This window comes from Canis lupus, chromosome 30, assembly GCF_011100685.1.
Source record: "Canis lupus familiaris isolate Mischka breed German Shepherd chromosome 30, alternate assembly UU_Cfam_GSD_1.0, whole genome shotgun sequence".
NCBI lineage: Eukaryota > Metazoa > Chordata > Mammalia > Carnivora > Canidae > Canis > Canis lupus.
Genome location: NC_049251.1, coordinates 22,582,834 through 22,600,148, shown reverse-complemented (window position 1 = coordinate 22,600,148; position 17,315 = coordinate 22,582,834). Strand labels below are relative to the sequence as shown.

Here is a 17,315-nt window from a genome sequence, read left to right as displayed (position 1 = left end):
ATATTTTTAATTGCCACATATATATTCAACTGTTAAGATAAATACCAAATTACAAACCTCTCAAAATGCTTCTCTGCTCAGAAAGCAAAAAACATAAAGACATTGCCAAATTTTAATATACTTCTGCTTTCTTTTTTGATACCAATGATATTCTGAATGCTCCTTAAACTGAGCTGGACAAGGAAAGCCTGGATGCCCACAGAAACACAGGAACTTTCTTCTAGATACTTACGTGTATTTCTTGGACAAAGGGATAAAAACTGTCCCTGACCAAAGAGGCTTTGTGAAGACTACTTGCAGAGAATTACCAACTTACCCATCAGATTTGAGTTCATGAAAGGTGTTGGGGACAAGCCTTCATGGGCCCCTAATCGACTGTCGTTCAAGTGATCACTGTAATGAGGGCTGTCTGTAAAACCCTAGGGGGGGGAAAAAAGACCAGAGTATTAAAGAGATTATTTGGCAGTCTTGCTAATTGAGCATAATGACACTCATCTAATTAATATACAGACTTACAAATGGTCATTCCAAACCAAGTTCCTTGTTCATTACTTTAAAAACTAAACAGAAGTGCTCCTTTTATTTCTTTTAAGGCTTTAAAGTAGTCTCTTAATGATCTTAAAGAAAATTAGCCCTATGAACTCTTTACATCGAAAAGTAAAGTTCTATAGATCATTTTTTTTAAAAGGATAAACTAAGAAAATATACTTTTAAGTTGTACTAAATTAGGAAAATGTTTATCTCTACCCTCCTTTCTCTGTCTCCAAACCCTACCAATTAAGAGTTAGGTAATTACAAGTTTTATTTAAAATACTAAAAATAATCCACAATCAATATAATAGAAATGAATCTTTTCCTAAGAGGCAAACAAATATTTAACAAAAAAGATCTCTTTATACTCCCTTTAATACTAGTATAATAAGACAGACTCCTAGAGAAACTTAACCATGTAAAATAAGGAAAACATTTATTAAAAATAGTGGATTAAAATTGAGTCTTAAAAATGAAATTGCACACAACACAAAAACAATAAAGCTAATGCTATTATTTCACAGCTGTTACCAAATTTCTCTTCATAACTTAAAACATGTTTTTTTTTTAAAAAAAAAACAAAGGAGGAAAAAAGATATTGAAGTTAACAAATAAATGTTACAAAAGCCCTGTGGATTAAAAACTGCTCTGGTTCTCACTTTTACACATACTAAGTACAGAATCATACTGTTTTTGAACAAGGCTTTGAATCCTGGATAATTAAACCTCAGGTGATACCTACTCTTCTGTGAACTTAAAATGATTTCAGTAAAGATGAGAAAAACTTCCTAGAGGCCCAAAGAGGAAAGCAAAGTGCCTTGGCTCACAGAAACCAGAAATCACCCAGGATCCCATGAGACCATAAAATCATCAATCACTGAACATTTATTATTACCCAGACCGCAGGCTACCATTCGAGAAGACATTAATGGGGCTGGAACAGGCCTCACTACCTTCTCAGGCATGCTGTCAGCTCAACCACAGGGCTAAGAACTGGGGGCTAACTAACTGTCAAATCACTACAATTGCTTACGGATGCATGTCACAACTCCTTCTGCTCTTCTGTTTTAACACTAATCTTCTGGGAGTGCTAACTCCCAAACGAATCTTTGTTTCATTTTTATCTACTTTAGAATTACTGATACACTTGTGATAGACACTCAAGAAGAATCCTGGTGACATTTACAACTTGGTTATGACCACAAGGGTGTCCTCTGGTAACCACAACCAAAGTCTCATGGGTGACAAGCCACATGCACAGAACAGAATGGCTCCTAGCTAAGGTCACTCTTTGGAGTATACTTTTTGTTATTTAAAACTTAACACTCTTGAAGTGCTAAGTGACCTAGGACTATCTCACAGACATCTGGGTATTTCTCTCTACCACTTCTTCCTACTGTCACTTTTAAGTATGTAAAAGTCCAAGCAAAGCATTAAAATCTCTAAAACACTCACTGAAACACAGCTTAACATCATTACACAATGATATTACTGTAGGAAAATGCCAACAGAAATGTGTTTGTAGGTGAGACACATTGTCCACACTTCATTTAAATGCAAAAGAATAATAAAAGATTAATTTTGTATGCTCTCAGAACCTCCTCATTCTTTAAGTATCAAAAAGGGACTTTTTTCTTTCCTGACCATAAAAATAAAAACATTCAAGTTTTCTTTTTAACTATCTCCTAAAGCAATATACATATAGATCTAAATTTTAGGGTATCAACAAATGATTATACACACATAGTATATTAACTTCATAGATTACACGTAATACAGCTTAACAAAGCATATTTATCTCTAAACCTCCATTAACATGTGCTCAAAGAACACAGAAATTATTTTACCATCAATCATACAATAATAATAAGTACTGTCCCTTATCCATGTACATCCACATACTGCAGGACATAGTACAGAATTTACTACAAGATTATTTCCCAGTCTACTCAGAAATCTGGGATTGTCATACTGTACTATAGAGAAGTAGTCTCTGTAAACTATTTTTCATCACGTACAAGAAAGATTTGAATATGGGTCACTAATTCCTATCTATTTATTCATAAATTGTATACATATATGATAAACCAACATGTAAAATTTCAGTAAGGCCTAATTTTGCTCTTGGAAGACTAAAAATTTAATAGAAATGTGAATATTTTTCCCTACTCAAATGTTCATGCATACAACTTTCTTGAAAAGTTATAGCCCAAGAGGCAAAAAAGAGATAGTTCTTAATTCACAGATGCAAACTGATGAGAGGACAGAACAAAGAAAAAAGTCTTATAAATGACTGCCATGGTTTTGGATCTAATATACACCAAGAACTCACTTGAAAGACAAACCAATTACTGTTTTGTGATTATTCTTGTCACTGCTTCCACCAGAATACAACTTTTAGTGCACCATGATGAAAAGTTACAAAGTAATTTACAAACATTTAAATAGGATCACTATAGGTCATTTTTTTTTTTTTTTTTTAAAGATTCGTGAGAGACACACAGAAAGAGAGAGAGGCAGAGATACAGGCAGAGGGAGAAGCAGGCCCCATGCAGGGAACCCGACATGGGACTCATCCCAAGTCTCCAGGATCACACCCTGGGCTGCAGGCGGCACTAAACCGCTGCGCCACCGGGGCTGCCCAGGTCACATGTTTAAGATCAGTTCTAGAAAAGTACACAGTTCTCTGTCAGCATGTTAATGCGTCCACTAGCTGGGTGATACCTAGAACAATGCTATTTTGCAAACATCAATATTCATATCAACTGACCAGAGATCATGTTACAATACAGATTAAGAAGCATAGGGTTGAGAGTGGGGCCTGAGATTCTAACATAAAGGTGATGTGATGCTACTGGTTCACAGACCACTCTTCCAGTAAGCAAGAACCAAGATAATCTGAAAAGAAAAAAAAATCTCCTTCACATATAGAGAGGAAAAATTCAAAGCTAGGAAAGCAATAGCCAAGTACTATCACTCTTTCAAAGTAGAACCACATTAAAACACTAGAAGTTTCCAGGTAAGAATAATTAGAGGGAAATCCCAGTTAAGCAAAAAAAAAAAAATCTAAAGCAATTAGAGTAACAAAATGTTTTTATGTAATGTAGATATATATTCTTTCATACAGTTTTAAGTAGACAACATATCAAATAGAGCTTTAATGAAAGAAGTTGAGTTGACCTGGGGTTTAAGAAGACTCCCTGAGTACCACATAGAGTTAGGCAATAAGGATGGACGCTCACAGAAAGGACAAGAGAATGCCATAACATAATACAGTATGGGGCCGAAAGAATGATAGTAGGGAAGATAGCGAAATCACGCAATGGCCAGCCAGAATATTAAAGAGTAGAGAAAATAAGGGGAAGGTGACTGGCCTGAGGGAGGAGTTAGACTAAAAAGAAAAGAAAAATAAAACAAGCAATCGTTAAGACTGAGCCCAAGGAGATCAGTTCATGGTATTGATAAATGAATGCTATATTCAATTTTGGAATGAAAAGAAAATAAACCAGTAAGATCATTAAATACAGAATGATCATGGTGCATATTTTAAATTGATAAAGCACTACTATGCTAATAAAAATGGTCAAACCTGACATTCTGTGGCTCCTAATTCTTTTTTTTTTTTTTTTTTTATTGGCGTTCAATTTACTAACATACAGAATAACACCCAGTGCCCGTCACCCATTCACTCCCACCCCCCGCCCTCCTCCCCTTCTACCACCCCTAGTTCGTTTCCCAGAGTTAGCAGTCTTTACGTTCTGTCTCCCTTTCTGATATTTCCCACACATTTCTTCTCCCTTCCCTTATTTTCCCTTTCACTATTATTTATATTCCCCAAATGAATGAGAACATATAATGTTTGTCCTTCTCCGACTGACTTACTTCACTCAGCATAATACCCTCCAGTTCCATCCACGTTGAAGCAAATGGTGGGTATTTGTCATTTCTAATAGCCGAGTAATATTCCATTGTATACATAAACCACATCTTCTTTATCCATTCATCTTTCGTTGGACACCGAGGCTCCTTCCACAGTTTGGCTATCGTGGCCATTGCTGCTAGAAACATCGGGGTGCAAGTGTCCCGGCGTTTCATTGCATTTGTATCTTTGGGGTAAATCCCCAACAGTGCAATTGCTGGGTCGTAGGGCAGGTATATTTTTAACTGTTTGAGGAACCTCCACACAGTTTTCCAGAGTGGCTGCACCAGTTCACACTCCCACCAACAGTGTAAGAGGGTTCCCTTTTCTCCGCATCCTCTCCAACATTTGTTGTTTCCTGCCTTGTTAATTTTCCCCATTCTCACTGGTGTGAGGTGGTATCTCATTGTAGTTTTGATTTGTATTTCCCTGATGGCAAGTGATGCAGAGCATTTTCTCATATGCATGTTGGCCATGTCTATGTCTTCCTCTGTGAGATTTCTGTTCATGTCTTTTGCCCATTTCATGATTGGATTGTTTCTTTGGTGTTGAGTTTAATAAGTTCTTTATAGATCTTGGAAACTAGCCCTTTATCTGATATGTCATTTGCAAATATCTTCTCCCATTCTGTAGGTTGTCTTTGAGTTTTGTTGACTGTATCCTTTGCTGTGCAAAAGCTTCTTATCTTGATGAAGTCCCAATAGTTCATTTTTGCTTTTGTTTCTTTTGCCTTCGTGGATGTATCTTGCAAGAAGTTACTATGGCCGAGTTCAAAAAGGGTGTTGCCTGTGTTCTTCTCTAGGATTTTGATGGAATCTTGTCTCACATTTAGATCTTTCATCCATTTTGAGTTTATCTTTGTGTATGGTGAAAGAGAGTGGTCTAGTTTCATTCTTCTGCATGTGGATGTCCAATTTTCCCAGCACCATTTATTGAAGAGACTGTCTTTCTTCCAATGGATAGTCTTTCCTCCTTTATCGAATATTAGTTGCCCATAAAGTTCAGGGTCCACTTCTGGATTCTCTATTCTGTTCCACTGATCTATGTGTCTGTTTTTGTGCCAGTACCACACTGTCTTGATGACCACAGCTTTGTAGTACAACCTGAAATCTGGTATTGTGATGCCCCCAGATATGGTTTTCTTTTTTAAAATTCCCCTGGCTATTCGGGGTCTTTTCTGATTCCACACAAATCTTAAAATAATTTGTTCTAACTCTCTGAAGAAAGTCCATGGTATTTTGATAGGGATTGCATTAAACGTGTATATTGCCCTGGGTAACATTGACATTTTCACAATATTAATTCTGCCAATCCATGAGCATGGAATATTTTTCCATCTCTTTGTGTCTTCCTCAATTTCTTTCAGAAGTGTTCTATAGTTTTGAGGGTATAGATCCTTTACATCTTTGGTGAGGTTTATTCCTAGGTATCTTATGCTTTTGGGTGCAATTGTAAATGGGATTGACTCCTTAATTTCTCTTTCTTCAGTCTCATTGTTAGTGTATAGAAATGCCACTGACTTCTGGGCATTGATTTTGTATCCTGCCACGCTACCGAATTGCTGTATGAGTTCTAGCAATCTTGGGGTGGAGACTTTTGGGTTTTCTATGTAGAGTATCATGTCATCGGCGAAGAGGGAGAGTTTGACTTCTTCTTTGCCAATTTGAATGCCTTTAATGTCTTTTTGTTGTCTGATTGCTGAGGCTAGGACTTCCAGTACTATGTTGAACAGCAGTGGTGAGAGTGGACATCCCTGTCTTGTTCCTGATCTTAGGGGAAAGGCTCCCAGTGCTTCCCCATTGAGAATGATATTTGCGGTGGGCTTTTCATAGATGGCTTTTAAGATGTCGAGGAATGTTCCCTCTATCCCTACACTCTGAAGAGTTTTGATCAGGAATGGATGCTGTATTTTGTCAAATGCTTTCTCTGCATCCAATGAGAGGATCATATGGTTCTTGGTTTTTCTCTTGCTGATATGATGAATCACATTGATTGTTTTACGGGTGTTGAACCAGCCTTGTGTCCCAGGGATAAATCCTACTTGGTCATGGTGAATAATTTTCTTAATGTACTGTTGGATCCTATTGGCCAGTATCTTGTTGAGAATTTTTGCATCCATGTTCATCAGGGATATTGGTCTGTAATTCTCCTTTTTGGCGGGGTCTTTGTCTGGCTTTGGAATTAAGGTGATGCTGGCTTCATAGAACGAATTTGGAAGTACTCCATCTCTTTCTATCTTTCCAAACAGCTTTAGGAGAATAGGTATGATTTCTTCTTTAAACGTTTGATAGAATTCCCCTGGGAAGCCATCTGGCCCTGGAATCTTGTGTCTTGGGAGGTTTTTGATGACTGCTTCAATTTCCTCCCTGGTTATTGGCCTGTTCAGGTTTTCTATTTCTTCCTGTTACAGTTTTGGTAGTTTGTGGCTTTCCAGGAATGCGTCCATTTCTTCTAGATTGCCTAATTTATTGGTGTATAGCTGTTCATAATATGTTTTTAAAATCATTTGTATTTCCTTGGTGTTGGTAGTGATCTCTCCTTTCTCATTCATGATTTTATTAATTTGAGTCTTCTCTCTCTTCTTTTTAATAAGGCTGGCTAATGGTTTATCTATCTTATTAATTCTTTCAAAGAACCAACTCCTGGTTCTGTTGATCTGTTCCACAGTTCTTCTGGTCTCGATTTCGTTGAGTTCTGCTCGAATCTTTATTAGCTCCCTTCTTCTCTTGGGTGTAGGATCTATTTGCTGTTTTTTCTCTAGCTCCTTTATGTGTAAGGTTAGCTTTTGTATTTGAGTTCTTTCCAGTTTTTGAATGGATGCTTGTATTGCGATGTATTTCCCCCTTAGGACTGCTTTTGCTGCATCCCAAAGATTTTGAACGGTTGTATCTTCATTCTCATTAGTTTCCATGAATCTTTTTAATTCTTCCTTAATTTCCTGGTTGACCCTTTTATCTTTTAGCAGGATGGTCCTTAACCTCCATGTGTTTGAGGTCCTTCCAAACTTTTTGTTGTGATTTAGTTCTAATTTCAAGGCATTATGGTCCGAGAATATGCAGGGGACAATCCCAATCTTTTGGTATCGGTTCAGACCCGATTTGTGACCCAATATGTGGTCTATTCTGGAGAAAGTTCCATGTGCGCTTGAGAAGAATGTGTATTCAGTTGAGTTTGGATGTAAAGTTCTGTAGATATCTGTGAAATCCATCTGGTCCAGTGTATCATTTAAAGCTCTCGTTTCTTTGGAGATGTTTTGCTTAGAAGACCTATCGAGTATAGAAAGAGCTAGATTGAAGTCACCAAGTATAAGTGTATTATTATCTAAGTATTTCTTCACTTTGGTTAATAATTGATTTATATATTTGGCAGCTCCCACATTCGGAGCATATATATTGAGGATTGTTAAGTCCTCTTGTTGAATAGATCCTTTAAGTATGATATAGTGTCCCTCTTCATCTCTCACTACAGTCTTTGGGGTAAATTTTAGTTTATCTGATATAAGGATGGCTACCCCTGCTTTCTTTTGAGGACCATTCGAATGGTAAATGGTTCTCCAACCTTTTATTTTCAGGCTGTAGGTGTCCTTCTGTCTAAAATGAGTCTCTTGTAGACAACAAATAGATGGGTCCTGCTTTTTTATCCAGTCTGAAACCCTGCGCCTTTTGATGGGGTCATTAAGCCCGTTCACATTCAGAGTTACTATTGAGAGATATGAGTTTAGTGTCATCATGATATCTATTCAGTCTTTGTTTTTGTGGACTGTTCCACTGAACTTCTTCTTAAAGGGGAATTTTAAGAGGCCCCCTTAAAATTTCTTGCAGAGCTGGTTTGGAGGTCACATATTCTTTTAGTTGCTGCCTGTCTTGGAAGCTCTTTATCTCTCCTTCCATTTTGAATGAGAGCCTTGCTGGATAAAGTATTCTTGGTTGCATGTTCTTCTCATTTAGGACCCTGAATATATCCTGCCAGCCCTTTCTGGCCTGCCAGGTCTCTGTGGAGAGGTCTGCTGTTATCCTAATACTCCTCCCCATAAAAGTTAGGGATTTCTTGTCTCTTGCTGCTTTAAGGATCTTCTCTTTATCTTTGGAATTTGCAAGCTTCACAATTAAATGTCGAGGTGTTGAACGGTTTTTATTGATTTTAGGGGGGGATCTCTCTATTTCCTGGATCTGAATGCCTGTTTCCCTTCCCAGATTAGGAAAGTTTTCAGCTAGAATTTGTTCAAATACATATTCTGGCCCTCTGTCCCTTTCGGCGCCCTCGGGAACCCCAATTAAACGTAGGTTTTTCTTCCTCAGGCTGTCGTTTATTTCCCTTAATCTATCTTCATGGTCTTTTAATTGTTTGTCTCTTTTTTCCTCAGTTTCCCTCTTTGCTATCAACTTGTCTTCTAGGTCACTCACTCGTTCTTCCACCTCATTAACCCTCGTCGTTAGGACTTCTAGTTTGGATTGCATCTCATTCAATTGATTTTTAATTTCTGCCTGATTAGCTCTAAATTCTGCAGTCATGAAGTCTCTTGAGTCCTTTATACTTTTTTCTAGAGCCACCAGTAGGTGTATAATAGTGCTTCTGAATTGGCTTTCTGACATTGAATTGTAATCCAGATTTTGTAACTCTGTGGGAGAGAGGACTGTTTCTGATTCTTTCTTTTGAGGTGAGGTTTTCCTTCTAGTCATTTTGCTCAGTGCAGAGTGGCCAAAAGCAAGTTGTATTGGGAAAAAGAGAAAAAGAGAGGAGAGAAAGAAGGAAAGAAAAGAGAAAGAGAAAAAAAAAGGGAAGAAAAAGAAAAAAAACGAAAAAAAAAAAAAGAAGAAAAAGAGAAAGAAAAAGAAAGGAGAAAAAAGGGGGTGGGGGAAGGAAACAAATCAAAAAGCAAAACAAAACAAAAACAAAAACAAAAACAAACAAACAAAAAAAGAACCACCGGGGAGTATCTTCTGATTCTGTGTACTTTAAGTCCCTTGGCTTCTCCTGGAAGTTGTCCGTCTAGCTGGTGTTCTGGGGGAGGGGCCTGTTGTGCTGATTTTCAGGTGTTAGCAGTTGGGGGAGCTGCTGTGCCCCTGCCTGGTGCAGGGCTCGGTGGGGGGTGTTTACCCCGTGAGGCCGCAGGAGGAACAGCCCCAGTGGCGTGGCCAGGTCTGGAAACCTGGATTCAGCTCCGGCAGGAACTCCGTCTGCAGGGCCTGGAGGCTCCGGGGCGGGGCCGCTGATCTGCTCAGCTGGGGCAGGAGCGTCCTCGCTGTCCTGGGCCCTCCCGGCCTCTGCCTGTCCCGGGGGAGGCGGGATCCTGGGCTGTGTCCCGGCGCCCTGTGCTCCGGAGCCTGCGCTGTTGGATTCGCGCTCCCGGGCCGGCCGCACAGCCACCTCCACGGAGCCGCCGCCCAAGCCCCTCCGAGCTGCTCCTGGAACTGCGCAGCCCCCTCCGCACGGAGCCTCTTCCTCTGCCCGAGCCCCTCCGAGCTGCTCCCGGGGCCGCGCAGCCCCCTCCGCGGAGACGCCGCCCGAGCCCCTTCAGCTGCTCCGGGTCCCGCCGGGTCCCGCCGTGCGCGCTGCAGCCCTTAGGGAGCTCGGCGCACTCTCCTGGGCGCGCAGTTGCTGTTACTGTCCCCGGGAGCCCGAGGGCATCCCCGCCCTCCTGGGTCCTGCTCCAACTCCCCGCGAGCCCCTTTCCGCCCGGGAAGGTCGGTGCAGCTCCTGCTCCTCCGGGACGGGGCTCTCCTGTCCTGGGGACACTCGCCCCGGCCTCAGCCCGGCTCCTCGCGGGCCCCTCCCCCTTGGAGGCCTTTGTTCCTTTATTTCTTTTTCCCCGTCTTCCTACCTTGATAGATGCGCGAACTCTTCTCACTGTAGCATTCCAGCTGGTCTCTCTTTAAATCTCAGGCCGAATTCATAGATTTTCAGGATAATTTGAAGGTTTTCTAGGTAGTTTGGTGGAGACAGGTGATTTAGGGACCCTACTCTTCCGCCATCTTGCTCCTCCCCCCCTGTGGCTCCTAATTCTGATCTTGAATTCTGTAAAATGGATTTACTACGAAAATTACCATTAATAAAACCGAGGCTTCTATACATAAGATAATGACCACTACATTATGAAGGATGGTACAATATTACTAGAATCATCTATCATATAGCTTTTTAGAAAAATAGTATGCTAACAATCAAAAAATATTTTCAAATGTATCCTAAAAAATTACTATTCTTGGGACACCTGGGTGGATCAGCAGTTGAGCATCTGCCTTTGGCTCAGGGTGTGATCCCAGGGTCCTGGGATCCAGTCCCGCATCAGGCTTACTTCAAGGAGCCTGCTTCTCCCTCTGTCTATGACTCTGCTGCTCTGTCTCTCATGATAAATAAATAAAGTCTTTTAAAAAAAATTACTGTTCTTGTCTTATGATAAAAATGGATGGGCACCTGGGTGGGTCAGTTGGTTAAGCATCCAACTCTTGGTTTCAGATCAGGTCATGATCTCATGGTCATGGGAGTGAGTACTGTGTCTGGCTCCACACACAGCAGAAAGTCTGCTGGAAATGCTCTCTCCCCTCTCTCCCTCTGAGCCCCATCCTGAGCATGCTCTCTCTCTCTCACATGATAATCTTAAAAAAAAATTGGAATGCACTCCAAATATCAATAACTGACAAAATCGGTTGATACAGATTACAAAACCTCTTCAACTTCAGACTTTAAAAAACCTCTAAATTACAATTTGATTTGCAAATCCTAAACACCCTCAATTGAATGCATAAAACTTTGCAAAACCTTTATATTATGAAACGTGTTTGATAAAAATGCATTTAGAATTCAGAAATGTTAATCTCTGCTCTAATGTGACAACAGACCTGAAATAATTAATCAAATCTGCTACCATTTTTAAACTAATTTAAACTGCATGTAAGTCAAATATTTTCTTCTACCACAAATAACAAAACAAAAGCATTATTTTGTAAATTAATACTCTATTCTGGTTTGTCTCCTCAAAAATATAACTTTCACCCAACCAATAAATAAAGTGTAATCACCAGAGTATCTTCCCACCCAGGTTGAGAACAGATTCAAGGTGTTTCTAACCTATAATGCTATTTCTTTGTATGAAAACCAGTCTCTAATTGTAGTTTAAAATATTCTTTCCAAAAAAAAAAAAAAAAACACTTATTTTTTCCAATTCTTTTCAATAGTTAAAAAGGGTGGGGCAGGAAAAGTCTATTTCAATGAAGATTTACTTTTTTTTTTTTAATTTTTATTTATTTATGATAGGCACACAGTGAGAGAGAGAGAGGCAGAGACACAGGCAGAGGGAGAAGCAGGCTCCATGCACCGGGAGCCTGACGTGGGATTTGATCCCGGGTCTCCAGGATCGCGCCCTGGGCCAAAGGCAGGCGCTAAACCGCTGCGCCACCCAGGGATCCCAAGATTTACTTTTTTATAAAAGCTTCCCCTCTTTCCTGGACCCTAATAAGACCAAATTGAGTGAATTCACTCTAGGCTCCCACAACAGCGAGAATTTCCATTATATCATTGCTCACACTTACTGAAATTACCTATTTAATTATCCATTTAAATTATACCATAATTATCTGTTATAATTGCACGGTACCGTGTAGTGGATAAATGTGGAATTTTTGGAGCCAGATCGGCAGATGTGAATTCTATCTTTCCATCCACACATAGTAGCTGTGTGACTTGGGGCAAAGTAATCTTTCTTGTCTCAGTTTCATTATCCATAAAATTGGGAGTAATAATAAATACTATCTTCACCTCACAAGTTGTTGTAAGGATTAAACGAGTTAATACAATGTAGCAAGTGGAAAAGTGCTTGGCAAACAGTAAGCACACAATAAAAGCTGGTCATTATTTTTATCATCTCACTTAGAAATCATGTCAAACAAATTTTAAGAAGACAAAGGCTATATCTGCTTTTTTCACAATTACATCCTCAGAATAATAGCTGGCACATACACAGCAGTTGCTCAATAAATGACAGATGGGAGATTTCAGCTGCTAAATCTTTATAATGCTGCAGGGGTTTAGATATTATAAAGGTTCAATCAGGTTTTCTATAGAACACCCAATAAGTAGCAGAAAGAAGGCTGATAAAGTACTAGCTTATTTAACTGGGTTGAACGAGAAATCATAGACTTTTGGTATTCAAGGAGCCACAAGATTTTACACCAGGTATTGAAAGCCGCTAGCTTCTGCATGGTCAAAGTCAATAGAATCAGCCATAAGCCTTTGGACAGGGCAGCCCAGGTGGCTCAGCAGTTTAGTGCCCAGAGCATGATCCTGGAGACCGGGCTCCCTGCTTCTCCCTCTACCTGTGTCTTTGCCTCTCTCTCTCTGTGTCTCTCAAGAATAAATAAATAAAATCTTTAAAAAAAGAAAAAAAAACTTTGGACAAACCTGGATACAAATGGGTGGTCACTCTCAAAGAGAGGTGAAGTGGAAATAAAAATAAGTAGAAATAACAAATGAAATTTAAAAGAAAAAAAAGTGACTTATTGTATTTCTTTATTTACCCCTATGATAAATTACCAAAATAAATGTCTGGATAAAGAATGTTATACCTTTGAAAAGCAAATCCTTGAATGTGACTGTCTCTCAGTTAAAATACACACATGAAAAAGACAAGTGAGTGGACTTGACCACAGTAGTCTGTTATCTGAAAACAGGGACTGTATCTATATCATGTCACTCTATCATTAGTGACAAGTGGATTAATGGGACATAGTATGTAACTAATAAAATTTATTAGTTTAATGAATAAATGAAAAATGAATGCTTAATCAGGCTTACATATGAAAAAGCCACTTAAAATTCAATGTTAAGGTTCTGTTATTCTTTAACAGGTCAGATGCTAATATATAACAAATTTTCTTAACAGAGAAATTGGTTTTGTCTTCCTAAAGGGAAGAATGTTTTATTTCTCTTTACAACTCCAAAAGAGACCAGCACTGAATTTTGTGTGTATTAAATGTTTAAGGTTTTTTTTTTTCTATTTTTTTATGAGAGAGGAGAGAGTGTGAGGGCAATGGGCAGAAGGAGAGGGAGAGAGAGAATCCTGAGCAGTCCCGCCCCATGTACAGCACAGAGACTGATGTGGGGCTTGAGTGCACTACCCTGAAATCATAAAATGAGCTGAAATCAAGAGTTGGATGGTTAACCAACTGAGCCACCCAGATGCCCCATGTGTTTATGTTTTTCTTGAGGATGAATAACCTCTCCAGGTAACTTTTTTTTAAGATTATATTTATTTATTCACGAGAGACACAGAGGGAGAAGCAGAGACACAGAAAGAGGGAGAAGCAGGCTCCTCGCATGGAGCCAGATGTGGGATTTGATCCTTGGACCAGATCACACCTGGAGCCGAAGGCAGATGCTCAACTGCTGAGCTACCCAGGTGTCCCTCCGGGTAACTTTTTAAAGTTTTTTTTCAGTATTCTCTACTCCCAAAGTGGGGCTCGAACTCATGACCCTGAGATCAAGAGTCTCATGCTCTTCCTGCTGAGCCAGCAAGGCGCCCTAATAAAAAGGTAGCTTTTTATTTATGAAGGCTAAGAAGTGATTTCATACAATTACTTTAACCCTGGACTGAACAGTAAAGGTGAATTATCACGGGTGGGAGAAGAGGGAAAAATCAAAATATTTTAGAGGTGAAAAGGATTCTTCAAAAATATGATGGATACATGAAACACTGCTTAGTACAAGGACATAAATTACTTTTGAATGTGAGATCCCAGAGGATCACCTAAAAAAAGTTGACACAGGTTCAGTTCTAAGTTGAGCCCATTCACGTTCATAAATTTATCCAAGTGACTGCTTACTGCCATCTTTTTAGAAGCAGTGTTGATGTCCTCTTGCTCTGGCCTATAGCTTTGTTCTGTTTGAAAGTTTATAAGCAGTAAGGTTTCTACATTTCATCTGTTCAAAGTTCATTCTCTATGTGGAGAAATCAAAATATCTCTAGCATCACAGGAAAAATTACATTAAAATGGGAAAAGCAAAAAAAATCTATCACTAAATCTAGATGTTATACAGGGTTTCAGAGTCCTAATAGACCATATAATCCACATTCATTTTATCTACCATATGGATGAATAAACACCAGTGAAGCTGGATGTCTTGCTAAAGACTGGGAAGTGAGGGACTGGAAGCACTGAGGTTAGTAAGAATGCCATATACTCATAATCACTTCACAGGATTCTAAAACTAACACTATGAGGCCAAGATTCTCATTTTACATATTAAAAAATTAAAGCTTAGAGAACTCAAGATTACAAAACAAGTGGACTCAAACTCTGAATCAACTTCTAATAAGAAGCTTCCCTCTATTCTGTAGCAGTATTATATGTTATACAAAATAAGTCTTGCTCCTAAAGTTCTTGTTAATTCCTTGATATTAAGTTCAATAAACATGAGCACATCTCTTTTTGGTGCTTTTAAGAGACTTAATTATGGCAAAATTTTTCCATATTGTAGGTCTCCATCTTCTAGGTTTTTCAATTCTAAATTCCCAACTACCATTCTCCTTACAGATTTTGAAAGTTAATTTCTCCAGCAATGGCTATCAAAATCATAAATCCATTAACACACGAAACAAAAGGTAAAGAATACCTTGAACTACAAGTACAAAAGGACATAAAATAGTTTATTAAAATATATTAACCCATCTATACTGTATTTTCTATAATAAAGTTCAAGAAAAAAATGTAAATTAAGAATTATGCTGCTATATTAGTTTGTGTGATTATAAATAAGCAGCACCAGAAGGACTGAAGTTTGTAAGAATACAGGAAAATACTTATATGGAGGAGGTCCCACTCAATTCTCTTTTTAGTTTTAGCTCTACCTACTACGTGGTTCTCCCCAGTAACTTCAGACAAGAAGCATACTATTCTGTTGATGGTTTCTAATGTTTAGATTTTGGCTGCTTCTCACTAACTGGCAAAACTTACAGAGGCTAATAAGTTCCTTCCAGTTCAGAAACAGATGCTCCATGCAGGGCAAAAATTTGAAAAACAGTGAAAAGTAAACTCAATTAGGAAAATATTTAAGACACCTGCTTAGTTTATGCCTAAACTAACATCCTAAGTTTATACCTATAAAATGTTTTTTTTGTTTTTTGGGTAAGATTTTATTTATTTATTTCAGAGAGAGCAGCATGCACATACGCATACAAGAGTTACGGGAGGGGCAGAGGGAGAAGCACACTCCCCACAGAGCAGGGAGCCCTATGTAGGGCTCGATCTCCCGATCCTGGGATCATGACTTGAGCTGAAGGCAGATGCTTAACCGACTGAGCCACCCAGGCACCGCTATAAAAGGCTTATTAAAAGATTACAAAATTGGGGTATCTGCGTGGCTCAGGTGGTGTTTGATTCTTGATTTTGAATCAGGTCATGATCTCAGGGTCACGGGACTGAGCTCCACGCTCAGTGTGAAGCCTGCTTAAGAATCTCCCTCTCTTTCTCCCTCTGCCCTTCCCCACCCACTCATGCTCTCTCTAGGGGGAAAAAAGGCAAGAAACAAAAAAAAGATTACAAAGTTAACTCAAAATAGAGTAAAGAACATAAGACCTAAATCCATAAAACTCTTAGGAGAAAACATAAACAGGTACTCCTTGATATCATTCTTGGTGATGATTTTTTTTTGGGGGGGGGGAAGGTTGGCATCAAAAGCAAAGGCAACAGAAAGCAAAAATAGGCTACATCAAATAAAAAGGTTCTGCACAGCAAAGGAAACCATCAACAAAATGAAAAGGCAACATATGGGATATAAGAAAATACCTGTGAATCATGTATCTGATAAGGGGTTAAAATCCAAAATACATAAAGAATTCCTATAACTCCTTTATTGTGACAGATAGTAGCTATCTTTGTAAGCACAGCATAACATACAAACTTGTCAAATCACTAGGTTGTATACCTGGAAACTATGCAACATTTTACATCAACTATATTTCAATAAAAAACAAGAAAAGGGGCACTTGGGTGGCTAGGTCCATTAAGTGTCTGCCTTTGGCTCAGGTCATGATCCCCAGAGTCCCAGGATCCAGCCATGCTGGATCCCTGCATCAGGATCCCTGTTCAGGGGGGAGTCTGCTTCTCCCTCTCCTTTTGCCCCTCCTCTTGCTTGTGCTCTCTCTCTCTAATAAATAATAAAATCTTTTAAAAGAGCAAAAACAAAAGCTCATACAACTCAATACGAAAAAAATCCCCATTAAATCTGATTAAAAGGTAGGCAAAGATCTGAATATACATTTTTTCCAAAGCAGACATACCAGGAGCTACATGAAATGGTGCTCAACAGCACCAAACAGGGAAATGCAAATCAGAATCATAACAGGGTATCATCACCTCATACCTTCAAAATGGCTATGATCAGAAAGATAAGAAATAACAAATGTTAGTGAGGATGTGGAGAAAAGGTTAAACCTCATGCACTTCTGGTAGGAATGTGAAATGGCATACCACTATGGAAAATAGTATGGAGGTTCCTCAAAAAATTATACATAGAAATACCACATGATCCAGCCAATCCTACTTCTGAGTATTTATTTGAAGAAAACAAAAACACTAATTTAAAAAGATATATGCACACACACCCCCATGTTCACTGCAGCTTTATAACAGCCAAGACATGGAAGCAACCTAAGTGTCCACTGATGGAAGAAAAAAGAAATGGAAGAGTACACATACACATACACACATGTGCACGCACAAGCACAATACAGTATTATTTAGTTGCAACAAGGAAAAAAATTTGCCATTTGCAACAACAGAGATAGACCTTGAGGGCATTATGCTAAGTAAAATAAGTTAAACAGAGAAAGACAAATACTGTATGATCTCACTGATGTGTAATCTTAAAA

At 38.9% G+C, this 17,315-nt stretch overlaps 1 protein-coding gene across 10 annotated transcripts in view; it reads right to left on the bottom strand.

The window, feature by feature from the left end:
* TCF12 (transcription factor 12) overlaps positions 1 to 17,315 on the bottom strand; it is a 374,750-nt gene that overhangs the window by 191,070 nt on the left and 166,365 nt on the right. For all 10 annotated transcript variants that reach the window (XM_038580520.1, XM_038580518.1, XM_038580521.1 and 7 more), the window contains one exon: positions 317 to 419. In XM_038580520.1, coding sequence (XP_038436448.1) covers positions 317 to 419 — 103 coding nt within the window. The remainder of the gene's footprint in view (positions 1 to 316; positions 420 to 17,315) is intronic.